Source organism: Sycon ciliatum, chromosome 11 (assembly GCF_964019385.1).
Source record: "Sycon ciliatum chromosome 11, ocSycCili1.1, whole genome shotgun sequence".
NCBI lineage: Eukaryota > Metazoa > Porifera > Calcarea > Leucosolenida > Sycettidae > Sycon > Sycon ciliatum.
This window is the reverse complement of record NC_088653.1, coordinates 10,154,219-10,175,064: the sequence shown is the minus strand read 5'-3', so window position 1 is coordinate 10,175,064 and position 20,846 is coordinate 10,154,219. Positions and strand designations below refer to the sequence as shown.

Sequence of the window (20,846 nt, the reverse complement as noted above, 5' to 3'; positions counted from 1 at the left end):
GGAATTCAAAAAGGTTACACCCGCACCTGACGCACCCATACTTAGCGTACCCGTAGCAGAAGTCTCTCCTGAGCTGGATGGAGCAGCACAGGCACGGAATACGCACTCTGGAGTCAACCCGTACTCGTACAGTGCAAAAGTAGTATCTGCACGTCCCAAAGCTCACTTCCCATCGCATTCTCCCATGACACAGTCAGCTACCTCCAATACGGGGACACATACTGATCAAGCCTTCCGGACAAACGTCATTTCATACTACCAGCGCCCACCCCGCAAACATGAGCAACTGTGCAGTGCCCATCGTACCAAATGCAAAGCTGTTCATGTTGGAAGAATCCACCCTGGTTGCTCTGCTTCCTCCATCGCAAAATGGTGCGAAAACAAGCAAGTGACTGTACTGAAATGCTCCGTCTCTGAGACAAAGTACTTTGGCCTAGCGTACGCGCACGTAGTCGTCACAGAAGATGACTGGGAAGCTGTGCAAAAGACTGACTTTTGGCCTGACGGAGTGACAGCCCGAGAATGGCGATTCAAGGCTGACAGAATAAGTACAGCTGACAACACAACCGTCGATCAGTCTGCACAATAATGAACCTCAACCCCCCCGATACTTCCTCACTGTTCCCCAAACATTACTACTAACAGCACACTTAATCCATTAGCTCAGCCTTTTTACCCACTTTCGCAGCCAACCGCAGGATCACAGCCTATAATGTGCATCAATGCCAGGTCCATTAAGAGCAAGACTGCCGAGCTGGCTCACATTTGTTCCACAGTTAAACCCCTCATTGTCTGCATAACGGAAACATGGCTCTTTCCACAGTCGTCTTTTACGGTCCCTGGATATGACCGTTTTCGCCGAGATCGTCCGCCAGATGAAAACAGGTCAGCTACCGATGCCACCCATGCATATGGCGGCGTCTGTATCATGGTACGGTCTGGGATGTTTCCAAAGGTCACCCATCAATCTGACCTCAGTATCCCTCTCCTGGAAGCCACATGGGTGGAATTAGCCCTGTCATCTGCTAACATACATTTCCCAGAGGCGCCTCATGTGAAGAAGTTGGTTATTGGTGCAGTATATCGACCCCCAGCCCTTACTCCATCAAGTATCAACACCTTCTGCAATTCCCTCCAGCACTGTCTAAGTACCCTTAAGAACCGAACAACATCTATCATGTTGATGGGAGACTTTAATGCTAAGTCATGTCAATGGCATGGAACTACCACGGATGCCGCTGGTCGCCAGCTTCACAGTCTTTTCGGCATGTTCTCTCTCACGCAGCTCGTAATTTTTCCAACACATGAGTCATTGTCTGGCATGGGGGCAGCTCTCGACCTAGTTGTCACTGATATACCGGACTCTATATCCTGCCTCCGTGCTACAGCACCACTTGGTCAATCCGATCATTCTATTGTGGTTGGCCACATCCATACTGTACCCTGCCCAGAAATGCCCACATATCGTTCTCGTGATGCTCGTTCGACTCCCCTGGATGTCCCTGATTTTAGTGTATTTTCTTTGGATTCTCTAGACAGCAACACTGTCGCGAGTATGAATACTGCCATGTCCCACATACATTGGCCAGCAGCTTTGAGCCTGGAGAGGCGCGATCCTGACATATCTGTGGACAACTTTTACTCTATCTTCCATAACATCTGTGCTAGATTTCTGCCCAGGCGGAAGCCGCCGGCTGCCAAGCGTATCCATATGAACCCCCCCCCCCCCCCTGGCTGACCAGTACCCTCCGACATCAAATAAAGAAAAAAACGAGATTCGTATAGTGTTTACCGAAAGTTTCCCTCGGCTGACAACTTCGCTATTTACAGACGAGAACGAAACGTTACTCGCAATATGTCTGGAACTGCCCATCGACTGTACATCTCATCCCTAAGTGCATCAACGGCAAGACCCGCATCACCAAGTTTATTCCAGTTTGTCCGGAAGCTTCGATCTCCCCAAGGCAACAGCAGAACGACTGTAACTCAGCTCTCTGTCGCTGGTACTCTATATTCTGACCCTGTGGATGTGGCAGATGCTTTGAACGAACAGTTTATTGGTTTTGGAACACACGATGATCCTTCATGGAATGTGCCAGACTTCAAGCCACCCGACGCCCCATCACGTGGAAGAACTACACCTACGTTGCAAGATGTCACCACCACGCCTTTTGCTGTGGCAAAGCAAATCCGCAACCTTAAGACCCGAAAGGCTGCGGGAGCGGACGGTATTTCTCAAGAACTCCTGAAACTATTTTGTTCCAGTATTGCATACCCTCTCAGCATCATCTTTAATCTCACTTTTGCAACTGGTGCTTTCCCTGCTATTTGGAAACATGCAATTGTAACTCCGGTCTTTAAGAACAAGGGAAGTAAGCTCGATGCATCGAATTACCGCCCGATCTCGTTATTGTCAACAATCTCCAAGCTGTGTGAACGTATTATGTACAACCACTTATACACTTACCTGTCTCCTGTTCTACATCCGTCCCATTCTGGATTCAGAAAAGGCGACTCTACGTCCTGGCAGCTTCTCAGACTTCTTCAATCAATGTCTTCTGTTCGTGAGAACGGCCATTACAGCATGCTATGTTTCTTTGATCTAAGCAAGGCCTTCGACACAGTATGGACACGCGGGCTCCTATACAAGCTGTCGCGCCATGGAATCCATGGTACTTGCTTCACGTGGCTCAGTACTTACCTGACGGGCAGACAGCAAAGGGTGCGTGTCGGCTCTGCTCTGTCTGCCAAAGGGCATGTACGATCTGGAGTTCCTCAGGGATCAATCCTGGGGCCTCTCCTCTTTCTTATGTATGTAAACGATCTGGCAGAAATGGATCACACATCACTATATGCTGATGATACAGCACTACTTGTGACAGCACCCACTCTCCCCGAGGCTAGTGCCAAGTTACAGTCCAACATAGATGGCGTTATTCATTGGATGGAAAAATGGAAATTGCAGCCCAACTCTTCGAAAACTGCTGTAATGTGTATCCCCCCCAGTTGTTCCTGTGACCTATCTTCATTAGTAACCAGTCCCTTCACCTTTCCAGGCACCACAACCCCGCTCTGCATCGTTGAAAAACACAAGCATCTTGGCGTCATTATTGACCAACACTTAACCTGGAAATCCCAGATCGAACATTTAGACAGCCGTGTTAGCTCAGTAATGGGATTTCTCTCATCACACATCACCCACCTCCACACCGACTGTCGCCATGTTATCTACACATCTTACATTCTGCCTATTTTTGATTACTGCTGCATAATTTGGGCTGGCATTTCTAAAACACTGATTGCTCGACTCGAAGTTATGCATAGGCGTCTTTTGAAAATATTATTTCGGCTTCCTCGCCTGACTCCAAGCGCAGACTTATACCGCCTTGCTTCTGCTGTGCCGCTCTCGGTCCGCGTGCGTTTTTTGGCATGCCAGACAATTCATAAAATTAAGCTGGGCATTGCTCCTCTTCATGCTCTCTCCTGCCTAAGCTGGTTTGCTCAATCTCAAGACATGCGCACCAGAAACTCTCTCTGCTTCCCTATTGCGCGGTCCGCCTCTATGATAACATCTCCTCTCTTCCTTGCTTACCGCCATTGGTCTCTCCTCCCACAACATCTAAAATCCTGCCAATGTTACAATACATTCACACAGCTACTGCAGAATGCAACATACTAGTTGATATCCAGCCCTGCCCTAGCTTCTCTTGCTTTTTAGTTCCCCTTTCATTCTTTTTCTTTCTCCCCTCTAGCTCTATTACCACCATGGCTGGCTATCGCCCACATCACCATTTCATTGGCTAGTGCCACGTGATTGAGAATAAATAATAATAATAATAATTACGCACAATGTATTCCAGCGCTGATGTTATCTCCTCAAGCTTCGTGGTTGCAGCACTGCCTTAGCCTACATTACAATTACCCTATAATTATAACTAGCGAATAGCATTATTATGTTTTATCGTCTGATGAGTGTTTTTTGAAACACGAAACTCGGAGTTGCGAGAAAGGTTTTTGGTCTCTGTTGTTCTGCCTCGTGTGGTAAGCTCTGCCCTTGTTGAGGTATTGAGCATTATTTGCAGCAAAGACCCCAGACACTTTGTTGTATGTACTACGTATACACGTATATTAAGTTAAGGGGGCGTTCGAATTGTCTTCAGCAACTGTTCGAACAATTTTTTTAAAGAGATTAGTTGAAGTGTCCCATTAGAACGTTTTCTATCATTTTAGAGTTTTCAGTGGAATTGTCGATGACGTCCGATAAGATCGACCATCTCCACGCACTACGTGACGTAGCTATTCCAAACCCTTCAGAAAAAAAAGTCAAAGAACGACAATCCGAGCAAGCCCTAAGTGAATAGCCATAAAAGAAAAGAATTCCTTCTGCTCATGCTACCCTGTCCGTGACCGTCTTTCCTAGCACCTCACTTCACTCCAACCATGTTTCTCTACGGACTATTCTCTACCAACCACCTCTTCCATGTTCCTACTTTTACATCTGTCATTGTGTTTCCTGTGTGTTCTATTGGCAATGTAGGTAATGGAAATTGTTCGACATGCCGCTGGGACGAAGCCTGCTGACCCTCACAACCGTCGTTTTCTTCAGGTAATAGAAAGCACATAATGTTATGAGTTATGACTAACTTTCCACCGGTGTAAACAGATAATTATACCGTCAGCAAGTGTGACAAAGGGCACAAAACTGACCAGGAGTACTTAGCTGAAAAACTGACAAGGAATGCTCAGATTCCCCTTCCATGTTTACAATAATAAACTTGAACCTCCCAATTTGGGTGGTCTGTTACTTTGCGTCGTTGGGTTGTAGTAAAACCGGTACGTCCAATTGTCTTACTAGTGAAGTCTTTATACAGCACCGTTCGGCATTCTTTGTTGCTGTGGGACAAAGCCCGTGCTCATCTTCGTTGCGCTTTCCTTCCCCTCTTTAGATATTTCCTTACCTGAGCCTCCCAAGTTTGAAGGTTGTTGGTTTACACCTCTTAGATGTGTTGGAGTGAGGTGTTAGGTCGTTGAATGTCTCAGTACTCCTTGTCAGTTTTGTGCCCTGTTGTCGCATATGCTGACGGTGTATTACGTGGTTGCACTGTGGGACAGTTGGTCATAATTTGTAACATTTTGCCCTTTCTTTATTTTTTACATGATTACATTGGCTAAAGATCCGAGCTGTTCAGGTAAAGTCTTTATTATCTTTTATACTGAGTATTCCAAGTATCCCGTTGCTATGGAGAGTATCGTGGCAATTGAGGTCATTCACTGATGTTATGTACTTGGTCCGGCTCATCGCAATTGTCGCTTATCCCCGACGCACTTTTTGACAGGTAAAACCCAGTCCAATCGCACGATATCTAACTTACTTTTCCTTGGGAGGTCGTGATGGCAAGATCAAAGTAGGCACCAAAGAAAAAATGATCGCGACTAGCGCTTTGAATCGCGATGTATTCGACTTTTTTGGGAAGTGGGAATCTGGCCATTCACTGTCTGTGTTGCCAAAAGCCAAGCGCAGCAACCCGAAGACCGGAACTGTAGCAGGTGCAACTGACATCCTGGCCTGGAGAGCGTGACAGGCACGAGTGCACGGCAGAAGAGTATAAGCATCATGATGAAGAAGAAAGGTGTTTTTGATGCGATGTGCCCGGCCGACCTGTTGGTTGTTCCTTCTCTTGGTGGACCTAGCAGCCGGATTACAAGAGTCGTGGCCCGCCTATCCAGGGAGCGTATGACACCTGTCTGGAGAGGCCTGTATGCCTCATTTGAAGGCTTTGTTGAAACACACTGTGGTGACACACAGGTCACACTGCCTACGGTTCCTTCAAGCACCGAAGTGACAGCCACAACTGTTTCTTTCCCATTGCTGCCATACGACAGGCTGACAAAGCAAGAGATACTCTACCAGTCTACGCCAGCAGCTAGACACCAGCAAATGTCAGCTCATGTAGCGACGCGGCTTGAGAGATGCAGAGTTGAATGAACTTTGGACCTGTATTACTAGTGTGAGTGCAAGAACGCGCTCCTTCGCTGATTTATTTCGTGCATTTTGCTTACCTTGCTTCCTTTCTTCGACTCGCTTCACCTGATTCCATTGCTGAAATTTTTTTCTTGTGGCGGAGAGTATTCATGTATCATGCTTCCTCACTATGTCTGTTTGAAATTTCACAGAGCGGTAAAAAACTCCTGTTCTTAGTGGCAAAAGATAAGCGACAATTGCGATGAGCCTGACCAAGTACATAGTAATTGTTAAAAATGGATGAAGTTTCGTTTTCAATCCGTGCATATGGTAAAAAGTCGTCTGTACTTTCAATACGTTTCACAAAGCTATCACCGACTCATTTTTTCGATGTCCACCATCCTAGTGTTGAAAGTAGCAAGAATCTTTATAGATTCATTTCCTGCTTGTGTTTAAATTCAGGCAAGTACATGTGTGCTGTGGATGCCGCTTTCCGAAAGAACCATATAGCATGTGGACAAGCTGACCTTCTCATTTACATTGTCCGATTCATAAAAAAATTCATCTCCACTTAAGAAATGTGCTCCTCACATACTTTACTGTCAAACAGATGAACACTGCCAACTATGGAGCATTATCATCTTCACAGCCTTTAAGGAAAGTTGCCTTCAATACTTATATCCAGTAATTGTTATTCTTTACTAAGAAAATGGTGGGCATCACGCAACTGCGTTATAAAGGAAAGGGGGTTTATCAACTGACAACCCCTCTATTCAGTTGCTATTCACAGTGAGTGGCCCGAAACATCACAATTTTTTGACGTCACTAATAAAGAATTTTCATCCAGCGCATGCGCCAAGTGTGAATAGCAACTGCATAGAGTGGTTGTAAGTTGACGAACCCCCTCTTCTTTAATTGTTGTTCTTGTGTGAATGAAGCTGAAGACACCACTGCAGCTGTACTTATGGTTGATAAATATGGTGGTAAAGACACATCTGGCAATATGGCGGTAAACACACGCCTGCCCACACACGCTCCCTAGGCTGCAAAGTTCTGGCACAGAGCTCTCCTTCTCACCACCACCACCATCAGTTCGCGCCTGGCGCCTGGTCGATGCATGGCTGGCGGTATCAGGCATAGCAGGCTGGTACATCAAGTAGCGCATGGTACATAGATGATGACACAGCAACGATATAGCTTGATTGCGACGTACGTTTCGTCCCCGCTGGACTCATCAGGCAATCTTCTTCTTGAATATCTTCATACGGAGCTTGACTCGGAGCTTGACTCATATTTATCAACCATAAGTACAGCTGCAGTGGTGTCTTCAGCTTCATTCTCCCGAGTCAAGCTCCGTATGAAGACATCCAAGAAGAAGATTGCCTGATGAGTCCAGCGGGGACGAAACGTACGTCGCAATCGAGCTATGTCGTTGCTGTGTCATCATCTATGTGCCATGCGCTACTTGATGTACCAGCCTGCTTTGCCGGATACCGCCAGCCATGCATCGACCAGGCGCCAGGCGCGAACTGATGGTGGTGGTGGTGAGAAGGAGAGCTCTGTGCCAGAACTTTGCAGCCTAGAGAGCGTGTGTGGGCAGGCGTTTGTTTACCGCCATATTGCCAGGTGTGTCTTTACCACCATATTTATCAACCATGTTGTTCTTGTGTGTATTATATATACGCAGACTTACCTTCAGCTGGAGGAATTTTATTCTGAAGGCCAAGTGGACGCTAACACTCTAGTTGTTCTAGTTAGCGGGGAACAACTTGTTGGGAAGTCGACACTGATCAAGACATTGAGAGAAGAAGGGAACAACGGCACATCAAACGACTCGAAACGAACCCGAGGCATCCAGATGTCCAACTTCACTGATAATCTTGGTCAGCATTTGCGTATCAAAGATCTCGCTGGGCAGGACGCGTTTTCAGCGACACACGACATTTTCTGCCTATCCACATCAGTACCAAGCCTCGGTCTTGCTGTTGTCAATAGTAAATGGGACGAGAAACTGATTACAACAAGCATAACCACCACAGTTGGTCGGTTTTTGAGCCGGAGGCCACCATCGGTAACATCAGGTCAGTGCGATATTTTATCAAATGCATTTTTGTGAAATTTTGTTTGTGTCTGTTGATCCGTATGTCGGCATGTACTGTAGCAGACATGGAAATTCAGTTGTTTGACCGGGGCCGGCGCCCTCAGCGCGAACAGAATGCTGCGTGCAGTGCACATGTTGATCCGATACGACCAGCGCTCTGCAGAGCATAAATACATGTGTGTTCCGCTTGTCCATGGCCGCATGGCGAGTGCCCTGGGGCCGCTAGAAGTGTGACCGGATTTCCATGTCCACGACACTACATGAATGAATGAATGATTGGGGTATGTGTTTGATTCTGTATACTGGTGCAGGTTTCTGTGTGTGTGTGTGTGCATGCAGGTATGTGTGTGTGTGTGTGTGTGTGTGTGTGTGTGTGTGTGTGTGTGTGTGTGTGTGTGTGTGTGTGTGTGTGTGCATGCAGGTATGTGTGTGTGTGTGTGTGTTTATGTGTGTGTGTTATTTATAGTGGTGTGCATGGGTAGTGGGATACCCATGCAGCCCGTAAGGATCTCGTGTAGACGGGTACAGAATAGTACCTGAAAACCCGAAGTCGCTGATGGCATCATGTACAGTGCACATGTACAAATTCATGTAGTATTCTGCATGTCTATCCAGTGTGTAAGGGAAGGAGTGCATTGTGCTGTCACCATGGAAACATTACCCAATAGGGTATCCGTGCTACCCGTGGAAAACTACCCAAAAAATCCCTGAAGAAAAATGCTACCAGACTCAGCCCTAGATATTCATCTCTCTGTCCATGGTAAATGCCTGTAATAAGTCCTTGGGTTGAAACATTGGTGAAGGTCGAGCACATGTGCGTCAATATGGGCCCGGGAGCATATGTGGTCCCGGCGATATTTTGGATACGTGAAATCAGACTGTTTTTCACCTGAACAAATAGTTTTATTCACAAGTGCTGTGCACTACACTGTACACTGTACTAACGAATTGTTACTGCACATCAAGCTGAACATGCACTGCCCCATGTACTGGGTCTTTCCTTTTGCCCTTGCATGTTCACACGGAGGTGGTCTAGAAAATGAGATAAGAGTGTCAATACATGGCACATGGACGCGTTCACGGATAGTGGACATTATACAAATCTTCAAGTTATTCCGAACTTTCCAGAGTTGGACTTTTCACGCTGTGTGTGTGCAGTGGTTAACAGTTTTACCACACAGAGCACTATGGTCTGTGCATAAAGTTATGTACCACTACCAGTCTACTGGACACCCGGACTGTCGTGCTACATGAATCACGTGGCACAAGTCCACAGACTTGTCACGTGCACATACATGCAGTGAGGGAAAGTGAGCTTTGTGTTTGAGAAAGAAATTAAATATTTTATTTTAGGGCATGGAATAGTCCCGCCTCATCTTTGCTGCAACAATGAGTCCACAACTGACAAGTGAGAAACAACAAACAGCTTCTGGATCGAAAATGTTCAGATCCTTTAGTGTTGAGAGCCTTGAATGAAAGAGCCGTGCCCATGGTTCAAATATTCTGCTCTCTTCTCCAATTGAGCAACGTCCGAAATATAATATGTCCATACCAAAATTGTCTATGCCCGATGGAGCCCAAGATTTTCGGAAACATTCAGAGAACTCGCATCTATCTTCTCCATCTCCAGACTTTGCTCCTCAGAGATCTGATAATTAAATCAGCCTGGTCGGCATTAGCTGCTTCTTCTTCATTTGTCGCAGAAACAGCAGCGCACACTTCTCCCTGGCCTGTGCAGCCACTTCTCCAGTAGATTACCAAGGTTCTTAGCCCGAGACCGAACACATGGAGGTCAGGCATGGTTCCATCCTCACTCACGAGATATATATTCGAGGCTGCTCATAACACCCTAGTACGTACTATCGGTCGCCAATTCATTTGAAGTAGCATGAGCACAACTGCTTTAAAACACTCTTTTGACCAATTTGTTAGCTGCATACTATGATATTGCGGAGAGTGTGTTGCTTAAAATCACCTTTCCTCAAATCTCCTCACCACAAATATATATGAGCCCCGGCCAGCGAAAACCAGCACTTGTGTACTTGATATCAATCATCAAAATGTGACGTCAAAGTTTGGGACGCGCAGTGAGCTGGCTTTTGAAGATTCTTTTTCGATCGAGTGGGTGTCTTTGTTGTCAAAGGAGTTTCAAGTGTCTTCAAATGTCTCTGGTCAATTGATTTTAGCGCTAGGTGAGAGCTCGTCACACGGAGGTTGAGTTTAGACACAGCGATGGCGACAGGTGTCGCGACAAGAACTTAGGTCCAGAGTTGTGAGCGTGAGACTCCCTGTACGAAGCGGCGCTGAAAGTTAGTTCGCGATCGGAATTATTTCTTTGGTGGCGATCTCGCTGAGTTTGTCCAGCAGTGGCGAGTCTCATATGCATAGCAACGAAGAGCCCTCATGAAATCGACACTGGATACTGATGGCGACGATAGTCAGTGCTGGAGTAATAGCGACTGCGAGGAGAAGCTGAATGTCGACCCGCTGAGCGATCCGTATTTCTACATCGACAACAATGATGTTGCAGACACTGATGGAGGGCTTTTCACGGCGCAAAACATAGCGTAGTATTAGTACTCTACCTTTCCAGACGCCGCCAAGCTGGCTGCTGCCTGTGCTGAGAAAGGCGATCCCTAAAAAGTCAAACCGGCTGAACGCTTTGGGGCAACATCTTCACGTTCTACAAAACGCGAATATTCGCTCATATCATTGAATACAATTATGCTGGAATCATGGTCTGAGTGAAAGTGTGCAAGGGAGTGGATGTCAGTGGTATTGGTCAGTACATCTATCAGTATGGCAAGCTTTGGGACAACGCTCAAACTGCCAGCACAGAGGTCCCTGAACACAATTTGGAAGGCCAGCCACCAATCATCGTTTTGCACTCTGGTGTTGTAAAGAAGGTAGTGGTGTATACGGAATATCGTCACACTTCTGAACTACTCATGCCTGCAGCACCAAGAGGGCAAGCCTGACTTGCATTCTATTTACTTACATGTACCTGTTCCACATCACAATCAGAAACTTTAGGATCAACTTGCATGGAGTTACTGGGCATGGATGCTGCGCCAACTGTACCGAATCTTGACCTGTGTGACTTCAAACTCTATTTTCCATGCTTTTGCTCATCAGATTGTCACTAAACTTGATAACTTGAATGATTAATAGTGTAGAATCAGTTTCGAGCAAAAAAATAATTTTTGAAAAAATTACACATGTTCAGGTTTCTGCTGGCTGGGGCTCATATATTTTTATTTGCGTTTCTCATCTCTTGTTGTTGCAAATACAGAACAGCCGTTCAATGTCATGATCATTGCGACCTTCCGCGACGAGATCAAGAGAGAGGATCATGGAAAACTTGCTGCAAAGCTTGCCACAAGCTATAGTAGTGTCGAGAAGGAGTTTGGTGATAAACTCCACTTTCGAGGACGCTTTGCTATCAATGCCACCGTCAATGACGCAGACTTCGATCGCTTGAGAGTAAAACTTTCTGAGGTCTGCAGAGATATCCTGAGCGTAAGTAAAACTGTAAGCCAGATTTCAATTACTACAAGTGGAGAAACTAGGGGATAGTAAAGGGATCAGGAAAGATAAAGTCTGGTAGGGAGAGGTAAAGATGGAAAGATGGAGAGAAAGAGGGAGAAGGATATAGAGATAGATAATGAGAACGAGAAAGAGAAAGAGAAAAAACCAGAGAGAAGAGAATGAGAGAAAGAAAGGCAGAAAGAGATGAAGAGAAAGATGGACAGAACGATGGAGAGAAAGAGTTAGGGAGACAGAGAGTGAGAGTGGGAGTTAAAGAGAGACAGAGATAGAACTGCAATGCACACCAGTGCATTAGACAGAGTTTATATTCATTTGTGGTCATCCGCACTTGCACCTCTCCCGTGAATTGTGCCATGGATTTGGTTATGAAAGAACTATTCAAACTGGAAAGCAACCTTACACGATGTTCCAAGAATGACCTTCACAAAATAATGTCCGGCATAGAAAGTGGCTAGCTGCAGGGATAGTGCCTGGATCATGGCCTGACACAAGGGAAAATATGGATCAGCGAAAGTGATTTTTGGTCCAAGAGCGCGTGGCTGTGAGTCTGATCTACTTAGCCAACCAGGACAAGGTCCTGGGGGTCTGGTGATTTTTTTTATCTTTTTAGGCAGTTCACTTCCCCGTCTGATCCTTTGAATGATCCAATTATCCATGAGCACTCGGCCGAAGGCTAGAGATAGGCACCCACCGAGCTAGAATCCAGCAGCCAAAGGTGGGGCCATGCATCATAATAAATATGGATATTAAATATAATGGTAGGTAAACAACACAGAGAAACACACAACACTTTTCTAAATATCTGTCATAGGAAATACGAGAGGGTTTGGAGGAAAATAGGACCGGAAGAACTCAACCACCCACCCCAGAACATAACAAAGCAAGGACCTTATGCAGGATAGCTGCCGAGCCAAGGAGAGCATTCTTTTGCAATTCAGACATAGAACAGTAGCTGGTGATACCGATTGTGTCAAGGTATCCTGGCAACTGTTTGGAAACGTGCCCTAAGTCCCAACTACCACAGGAACAATCTGAGTCTCAACTTGCCATAGTCGATGGATTTCGCGAGCAAGAATTTGATACTTGGCACATTTCTCAACGTCCTTTTCAACAACGCGTGGATCACCAGGTACAGCAATGTCAATTATCAGGGCCTTCTTGGCAGGTCCATCAACCAGAACAATATCAGGCCGTCGGTGCTTAGTGAAGCGATGGTGAAATCCCACAGAATCTTGATCTTCTTGTCCTGTGGAGAGATTTTGGAGTCTGAAGTATCTCTAGCTTCAGGCACATTATCCTTGGGTGCAGGATGCTCTTGTACTGTTACACTAGTCTTGGTATGCTCAAGCACCGGATCACAGTGGTGCTTGTAGTACTTGTCTTCACATGGTATCCCATGTACACGACAGAGCGACCAGTGGACCAGAGAGGCCAGCCGATTTTGACGCTAGAAGTAATCCCTTCCAGCGAGCTTCGAACACTCGCATAGGATAAGGGCAACCGACTCGCCTGCCTTCCCAGACATTCGACACAGGGGGCTTCTGCCCTGATAGAAGATTTGGGCCTTGAGCAGGTTAGTTTCTAAGGCCTGGTCTTGTGCCGCAGTGATCAGTCTCCCTGTGGTCTTCTTGAGACCAGCCTTTGTCAGCCAGTTCCAGGTGTTCTCCTTGGTCCGTTTTTCTTTTTGCCGGACAAACTGTCCATGCACGGGTTTCTGGGTCCACGACAAGAGGTGTTCTTTTTGAAGCGACACTTCACTACCTGTGAGGAGTCCGGTGGGGCATCCAGATGTGGCCACAGAATGGGCGCAGCCACCTTCAGGAGCTCCTTATCTGACTGATGCACATAACGCTGCAGATTGCTTTTCTCCATTGTAACATCATCATGAATATTTTGCAAACCATTTCCACCCTCCTTGCGACTGACGTACATACTGGCTACATCAGCGCGTGGATGGAGAGCTCCATGCATGGTCATAAGCTTGCGCGTTCTTCGGTCAGCAGATTTCAACTCGTCTTGCATGCATGCCAAGATAGCAGCACTATACCATATCAAAGCCACAATCCAGGTGTTGATGGCTGTGATGATGTTGTGGTCGTTTAGAGCTGCGCGGAGTACTCGTCGCACACGCCACTTGTACTCCTGCAGGATTTTCGTCTTCATATTTGAATGGTCGACACCTCCAGCTTCAAGGAAACCGTGGTATTTGTACGTTTCTTCTGGCTGTAGCGACCTGATAGATGAGCAGTCAGGCAATAGGATCTCCTCAGATGCTGCATCCTTTCCTGCCTTTAGTACACCTTTAGTACAGCTGTCACACATTTTGCCTTGAATTATTACCATTATTATTACCATTATTATTATTAATATTAAACGCATGTCCACGAAGGTGGCGGGGTGCCACTTCCGCTTACGCCATTCAGGATTGATGTCTGAAGAGTAATACAATACAATTAACTGACAGGAGTGACAAAAACAAAAGCCGTTAGCAACAATACCAATCGGGCTGATGGAAAACTTAATCAAAAGTATAAAATATAATATACACTCAATCTGCGGACAGCATGCTGTTTCGTTCTTTGTGAACTCATCAGCGCAGCACAGAGGAAATGAGGCTGAGCCTGATAGCAATGAAAATAAAAATTTCCAATCAGGCCCGAACGTACCTTGCCACAGAGTGCTCAAACTGACAAGTCAGTGAGCTCTGCGTAATGCAAACAGCAAAGGCACTACCCCACATGAGAGTGCTCAACTACTACAAGAGCAAGAGCGAAATGCTCAATCTGCGGACAGTGTTTCGTTCTTTGTGAACGCATCAACGCAGCACAGAGGAAATGAGGCCGAACCTAATAGCAATGAAAATACAAATTTCCAATCAGGCCCGATATAATATACATATATGTGTGGTGTTCTTTCGAAAATCGGCACCAGAACACAACCCTATCCAGGCCCAGACGACACCGAAGTGCGAAAATGAGAAACAGTTTAAAAGATGCGCTGCTCGAAGAATTCGGCCAGCCACTGCATGCCGTACCAGCATGATGGTGCACGACCGCACGCAGCCAAAATCAATGCACGTGTGTTAGCAGCGCAGGGGAAAGCAAAAGGGTTTGACATTCGGGTTGCCATTCAGCCGACTCAAAGTCCCAATCTCAACTTGGACGACTTGGTATTCTTCCACAGCCTGCAGGCAGACTTGTCACTTGTGACGAAGGAAACCAGAAAGAATCTTCTGCAAGCTGTGGAAACATGTTGGCATGAATACCCCGTTGCCAAGATGAGGAGCGTTTGGCTGTGTCTGTATGCCTCTTTCCATCACGGCATTCTGGAGAGTGGCAGAGACAACAACTAACAGCGCCACTGTGGAGGTCGTCAAGCTCACAGTCCGGGCAAAGAACTTGGCGATTTCTAGTGTTTTGGCAACTTGTAAAGGCTGCGGAACAAAAACGAAAGTCAGCGCGGATGCAGACACAATATCATCATGGAGTCGTCATGAGATTCAGACGAAGAATGAAGTTGGACTGCTTTGAAACGAGCTGTATGACATCTGTAAATAACTAATCCCTCGTATGCTGCTGTGTTTTCCACTTTTCAAAGTGTGTTTGTAGCCATAGAATGCTTTATACTGAACTGTAAATATGCAATGAAGTTTAGCTTACGGAGGAAGTACGTCATTAGTGGATTGGGTTCGTTCTCAGTGACGTATACATACATCATTAACGATAAAATGTTTAATCAGGTTTGTGAACAGAGAGTACTTTACCCACTGTGTTGATGTGCATGTTCAGAAATCTCCCAAGCAACCCAAAGTGCTCGGGCAGGCAGAGGAAGTACTGGCACAACTGCATGACAACATCCGAGAGCCATTCTCAACAAGTCGGGAGTTCTCTCGACAGCTTTGTGCTGCTAGCCACGTAGAGTATGATGACGATGATGACGATGAAGACAGCATCTACACCGAACAAATCCGTCGATATCGCAAGATCCTCAATGCGTATGGGCTGGTATGTACATACTCTGCAGATGGAGTAATTTCAATTTACTTGCAGTAGATGTATTTCATGTTATGATGTATGTCATCTACGTCATGTACATCTCTAAGGGATCATCGCAAAAGTGTTTTATCGTCCCTGAAATGAACATCGCTCATTTCTTACTCGCACACCCTCCACTCCCTATGAAACAAACGCAGCTTGCTATGCTGGGTGATGAAAATTGCATGCATGTATATGTACTCATGTACATATATTATAGTATCGGTCGACTTGTGATTTTTTCCAGATTTATTGGAAACTGGCACCCTACCTTTTTAGTGTCTCCCACACATAGTTGTAGATATCATGAAAACAGTACATCCTGCATTGTGTGACCCGTGCAATAACTCCTTGCCACATTTGAGGGCAGAAAAGCCCAAGAACAGGGAAATAGAAATTCGAAACTCGGATGTTGAGCCATAAATAAAAGTAGAAAGGAAAAGACAATATGGATACGAGTTAAGAGTAACTCTCCATCACTGTAACATGATACTTTATACAGTCAGAAAGTGCAATAACTAGGCACAAAACTGACAGAGTACTGAGACATTCGACGTCCTGACACCTAGCTTCAACACATCTCCGTAGCGCTAGCCTACAGCCTTCCAACTTGGAAGGTTCAAGGTTACGAAAAGACCAAAGAGGGGAAGGCAAGCGCAACGAAAACGAGCAAAAGCTACAGTCCCAACGGAACAAAGAATGTCGATTGTTACTGGATGATGACGAGACCAGTACGATATTTGACAAAGCGGTCTAACTACAATTCGAAGCAGCAAAGCATCACACCACCCAACTTGGGTGAGTCATGAATATTAAAGATAAGTAAAGAAATGGGAAGCTTTGCGAAAACGAATTGTACAAGCCGAAAGCCAAACTCCTACAGTACTCCTCATGCATGACATTGTGATGGACTAGTTGACTACAAAACAAGTTGTTTCATACGACAAACGTTTTGCCGTACGGTTCTTGACGGCTTATCAGGTGTGCAATTTGAAACTCGGATGTTGAGCCATAAATAAATGTAGAAAGGAAAAAGGCATTATGGATACGAGAGTAACTCTCCATCACTGTAACATGATACTTTATACAGTCAGAAAGTGTCTTAACTGGTATCCATAAATAGAAATTCAGCCAGGTTTACAAAATTTGAATAGGTATGCCATGGCAAAATATGTGGAGAAGCAAATCCCAAACCAAGAATGAGATTCTTGAGATTTAAAGTGGGTTTTTGATCCTCAATTCGGCCCAGATCGAACTTTCAAAAGCCAGCGGGACAGTTTCCGATGAATTGACCCTAGTGTCGGTCGACTTGCGATTTTTGCCCCCCCCCCAACCCCTCCAACGAATGATGCTCGTCTCAGGAACAACAAAAAAACGTTTGCAACCACCCCTAAACTAGATTTGTTCTTATTCGTTGGTTTGAGGGAAAGATGCAACCGGTTTGATTTGTTCCTACTTCTTTTAAAGCCCATATCTAGAACATTACGATGCCCATCCTGCAATTAGCTGTAGTTTATTATCTATTATTCAGTGGTAGACCAGCTATACACCGATACTAGTAAGTGTAAGGCTGCTGGAAACTTCAAGGTGAAGTGAAAATTGTGGAACAGGTTTAGTGTGTTGCTGTGCACAGTATGGCTAGCTGGGGTTTGACAGCAGGGGATATCACCTACAGATTGCTGGCTTTAGGCTGATAAAGAAATGATTGACAACGGGTGCATTGTGCTTTGCACCTTTGATGGATTGATCTTCAACAGTGAGTTTCTATTAGGATGTGCTGCAAAGTCCTGCTTTGGCTGGCACCAGACGATAGTATTTGTGTCCATGAGAGGATACGGCACTGATTTCCACGCAACTCAAGCCAGGGCATCTCTACCCGTGTCCCTTATATCCATCTCTTTAAAACTTAGGATGGTTCATTTAACAGTTTCGCATTGTCTCTCAATGTGGGGTAAGGCAAAGTGTGCCGTCATGACACGTCGAGGATTGGCTGGTTGACTTGCTTTGTTATGTTTTATTTTGGAGGTGTTTGGCCTTTTACTATCCTTCTGTCTGCGCATGCGTGTGGAATGTGTTTGCATCCATATTTGGGCATGTACAGTGCATCGACTTACAACTATGTGTGTTGCTGTGTGTATGGGTTTGCATATCGTGTTTTTGTTTCTAGATTGTTTCTTTCTCATCACCTGAGCTGGACGACATCATTGTTAACCGACCCAACTGGTTGCTCTCCAAGGTCATTGGTCTCATTTTCGCACCACCTGGGCTTGATGACGAAGATATGCTGCACTTCATAGATGGTGTTGCGAAGGTCCAGGAAGTCCTTGGCAAGCTTAACAGCTGCGAGGGAGCAGAAGGTCAGGGCCCTCTGCTGCTGCAGATGGTGATACAACTAGGTGTGTTGCTCCAGGAGAAAGGAAGGATCCTGGCACCCAGCCGTCTTCCGACCGCTGACAACTGCCTCGGCTCACTGGCCAAGAAAGATTCATCATCTCGGTCGGCGTGCGCAGGAGTCTCTTTCATGACTCAGCACTGCTTCTCCACTGCTCTTGTTATCCGGCTACAGACAGAGCTGTACGCCTATTTCCACGAGCTTCACGGCATTCCTGCTGAGCTCTGGAAGAATCTGGTGGTAGTGGCTCCTGTCCATTCTACAGCCCGTGGTTGCATCTCCGTCACGGACAGCCTGCGCCAAGCTGTCGCTGTTGTCCATGCGCCCGTTGAAGATACGCTAGATGGCTATTGTCTGCTGGCTCTGTTGCGCAAGGTGTTTGGTGACCTAGCAGCACAGTATAGCCCGGGTACTAGCTACTCCACAAGCATCCTCAGCTCTGCTTCCATTCGTCAGCACCTCCACGAGCCAAGCGACAAGTTTGATTTCGCTGTGTACGACGCAGAGGACGTCCGATCATCCGTAGCAACAAAGGGTCATCTCTCCACTAGCCAACGTGACGTTGATCGTGCCCCGCTTCTTCTCGAATGGCCGGTCAACCATGCCTCACTGCTCTCTGCACAGTCCTTTGAGTCCATCCGAGAAAGCCTTGGTGAGTCCGACCTGCCTGCGCTAGCCACCTGCCTGGGCCTTACATCATCATCTTCATCACGTGGGCACAGTAATCATCTACACGCTGCAGCAGCATTGGTCCACAGCTGGGCAGTTACCGACTACCATCACACCTCGACCAAGCTTCACCAGCTGCTAGTGAAATCACCGAACGCCCAGCGCTTTGCAAAGATCTGCAAGGTGCTACGGCAGCATGAAGAACTGGTGAGTGTGATGGCCTGTTGCGCACACCCCTCGCTCTCAGTCTCTCTCTCAGTCTCCCTCAGTCTCTCTCTCTCTCTCTCTCTCTCTCTCTCTCTCCCAGTCTCTCTCTACTTCTCCCCCTCTCTGCCTATGTGTCTCTGTTGATGTGTGCAAGTTGTTCTATCATTTTACTCAACAAAACATCAGTTCTGTAACCTACCATTACGTAATGCACAATATATTCTCGGCCGTGTACCTCTCATTGATTTCACTCTCAGTGGTGTGGATGATATTGACACTAGCTGATGTTGATATCAGAGCCATGTTTGTTGCTTGTTTGTATATTTGTTACTCTCCACACTGCAGCTGGCGACCAATTTCCCAGATATATTCCGGAAGCGTCGGGTGCAAGCCGTCCAGCCGGTCTCTGCCGGAGCTATTTCCTCGACTGTTCAGTCAGACTCCGCGGAGAGCGTTCCTTCTGGCAGCCAGTCACACTCTGATCAAGCCAGTCAGTCCACTGCTGCTCGGCAAGATGATGCTGGTAAAGTTGAATGTGCTCATTACACCATGTGTGCTCCCTGTATGCTAGTGTTAGTTTACTTGTGTGCAAATGTCTACTTCACACTATCTTGCAACATAACTTGATCTATGGGCTTGCTCAGGTCTCAAAGAGAACTTCTGTTTGCATGGGATTCTATGCGAAAAAATGAATTATTTTCCCTGTGGATAATGAACACATGACTGGTTAGGTATGTGTGTTATGCTAACCTTGATGATTTGATGCCCATTCCTATAATCGAATACTTCTGCACAGAGACAGGGATAGTTTTAAAATAAAATCTGTTTTCTGTTTTTTCCTGTTGAATGTATCAGGCCATGCTGAGCATCACACTGGTCATGGAAGCTGTGGGATTTTCCTATCCACTTCACCACTGTAAGTTCTACGCATGCATTACTCAACAATGAAGTATAGAACCGTTGAATCAGTCCTGTGTAAAGTTCAGTGAAATGTACTGCACCATTTCCAACATAATGAGTCAGGCCGGCCCAGTGACTGAGTTCTCAGACCATGATTGTGCAATGATAGCTATATGTATCATGATCAAGTCCTGACTTGAAGAGAATTGTTTCAACTGTGCTGTACACCACAGTGAGTTGGGAACACGAGGTGTGGAAAACAGGGCAACATTGATGCAGAAAGTGGGTTTTCACCTTTGCCCAAATACTGTAATTGTTGGATCTGAATTTTCCTCTCCATCCGTAAAAAAGCGGCATCTGACACCTTTGAATGTGGTCATTTCATGTAGTCTTTTCATGTGGTATTTTCATGTGGCGGTGTCGTCATCTCTAGAAACCAGAAAGGTCTTATTGAGCTGTGTAGTTCCCAGATCCTGTTTAAAATATCCTTCCCTATTGGAAGTACATAAGCAGAAGAAAGTAAAGATCGCAGATACGCAACCAAACCGCCTATGCAATTGTGTTGAGAAACACAACCAGTTTAGGAAGTTTTGCTTGTACAAGGCCACCACCATGCCTGAGATACCAGGGTGGCAGATGCAGCACGTGACAGTGAGGATGACTTAGTAAGTATCACAAGCAATGCCTGACAAGTTGCAAACCTTGTTAGCTGCATCTATGTTACCCTCACTATGAATACAGTGTAGCGAGTACACAGTTAACAGTGGTTGTCAGAGCAGTTAACTGCATGTAAAGTGGTTCACGCTTGCATCACAGCATTTGTTAACAACGTACACGCTCACTGGTGTCAGCACTCTTGAACCTCAGAACCTTGGGATTCGCAGGCAAGCCCACAACCACTAGGCCAAAGTACTGGTCAGTAGGCAGTGGCAATAATTTCCCTACACTGCTTGCTTAATGACATGACCACTGTTGCAAACCACTAGTCCTCAATTGGGAAAGGCCTTCGCGCTTATGGCATTGTATTCGTCG

General features: G+C 46.0%; 1 protein-coding gene across 1 annotated transcript in view; it reads left to right on the top strand.

Annotated features, from left to right (window-relative positions):
* Positions 1 to 20,846, top strand: part of LOC135827769 (uncharacterized) — a 76,063-nt gene that overhangs the window by 32,290 nt on the left and 22,927 nt on the right. Inside the window, exons 4-10 of the mRNA XM_065340216.1 lie at positions 4,538 to 4,606; positions 7,650 to 8,043; positions 11,356 to 11,582; positions 15,401 to 15,616; positions 17,814 to 18,914; positions 19,260 to 19,437; positions 19,770 to 19,830. Of these exons, the coding sequence (XP_065196288.1) occupies positions 4,541 to 4,606; positions 7,650 to 8,043; positions 11,356 to 11,582; positions 15,401 to 15,616; positions 17,814 to 18,914; positions 19,260 to 19,437; positions 19,770 to 19,830 (2,243 nt within the window). The 5' untranslated portion in view covers positions 4,538 to 4,540. The remainder of the gene's footprint in view (positions 1 to 4,537; positions 4,607 to 7,649; positions 8,044 to 11,355; positions 11,583 to 15,400; positions 15,617 to 17,813; positions 18,915 to 19,259; positions 19,438 to 19,769; positions 19,831 to 20,846) is intronic.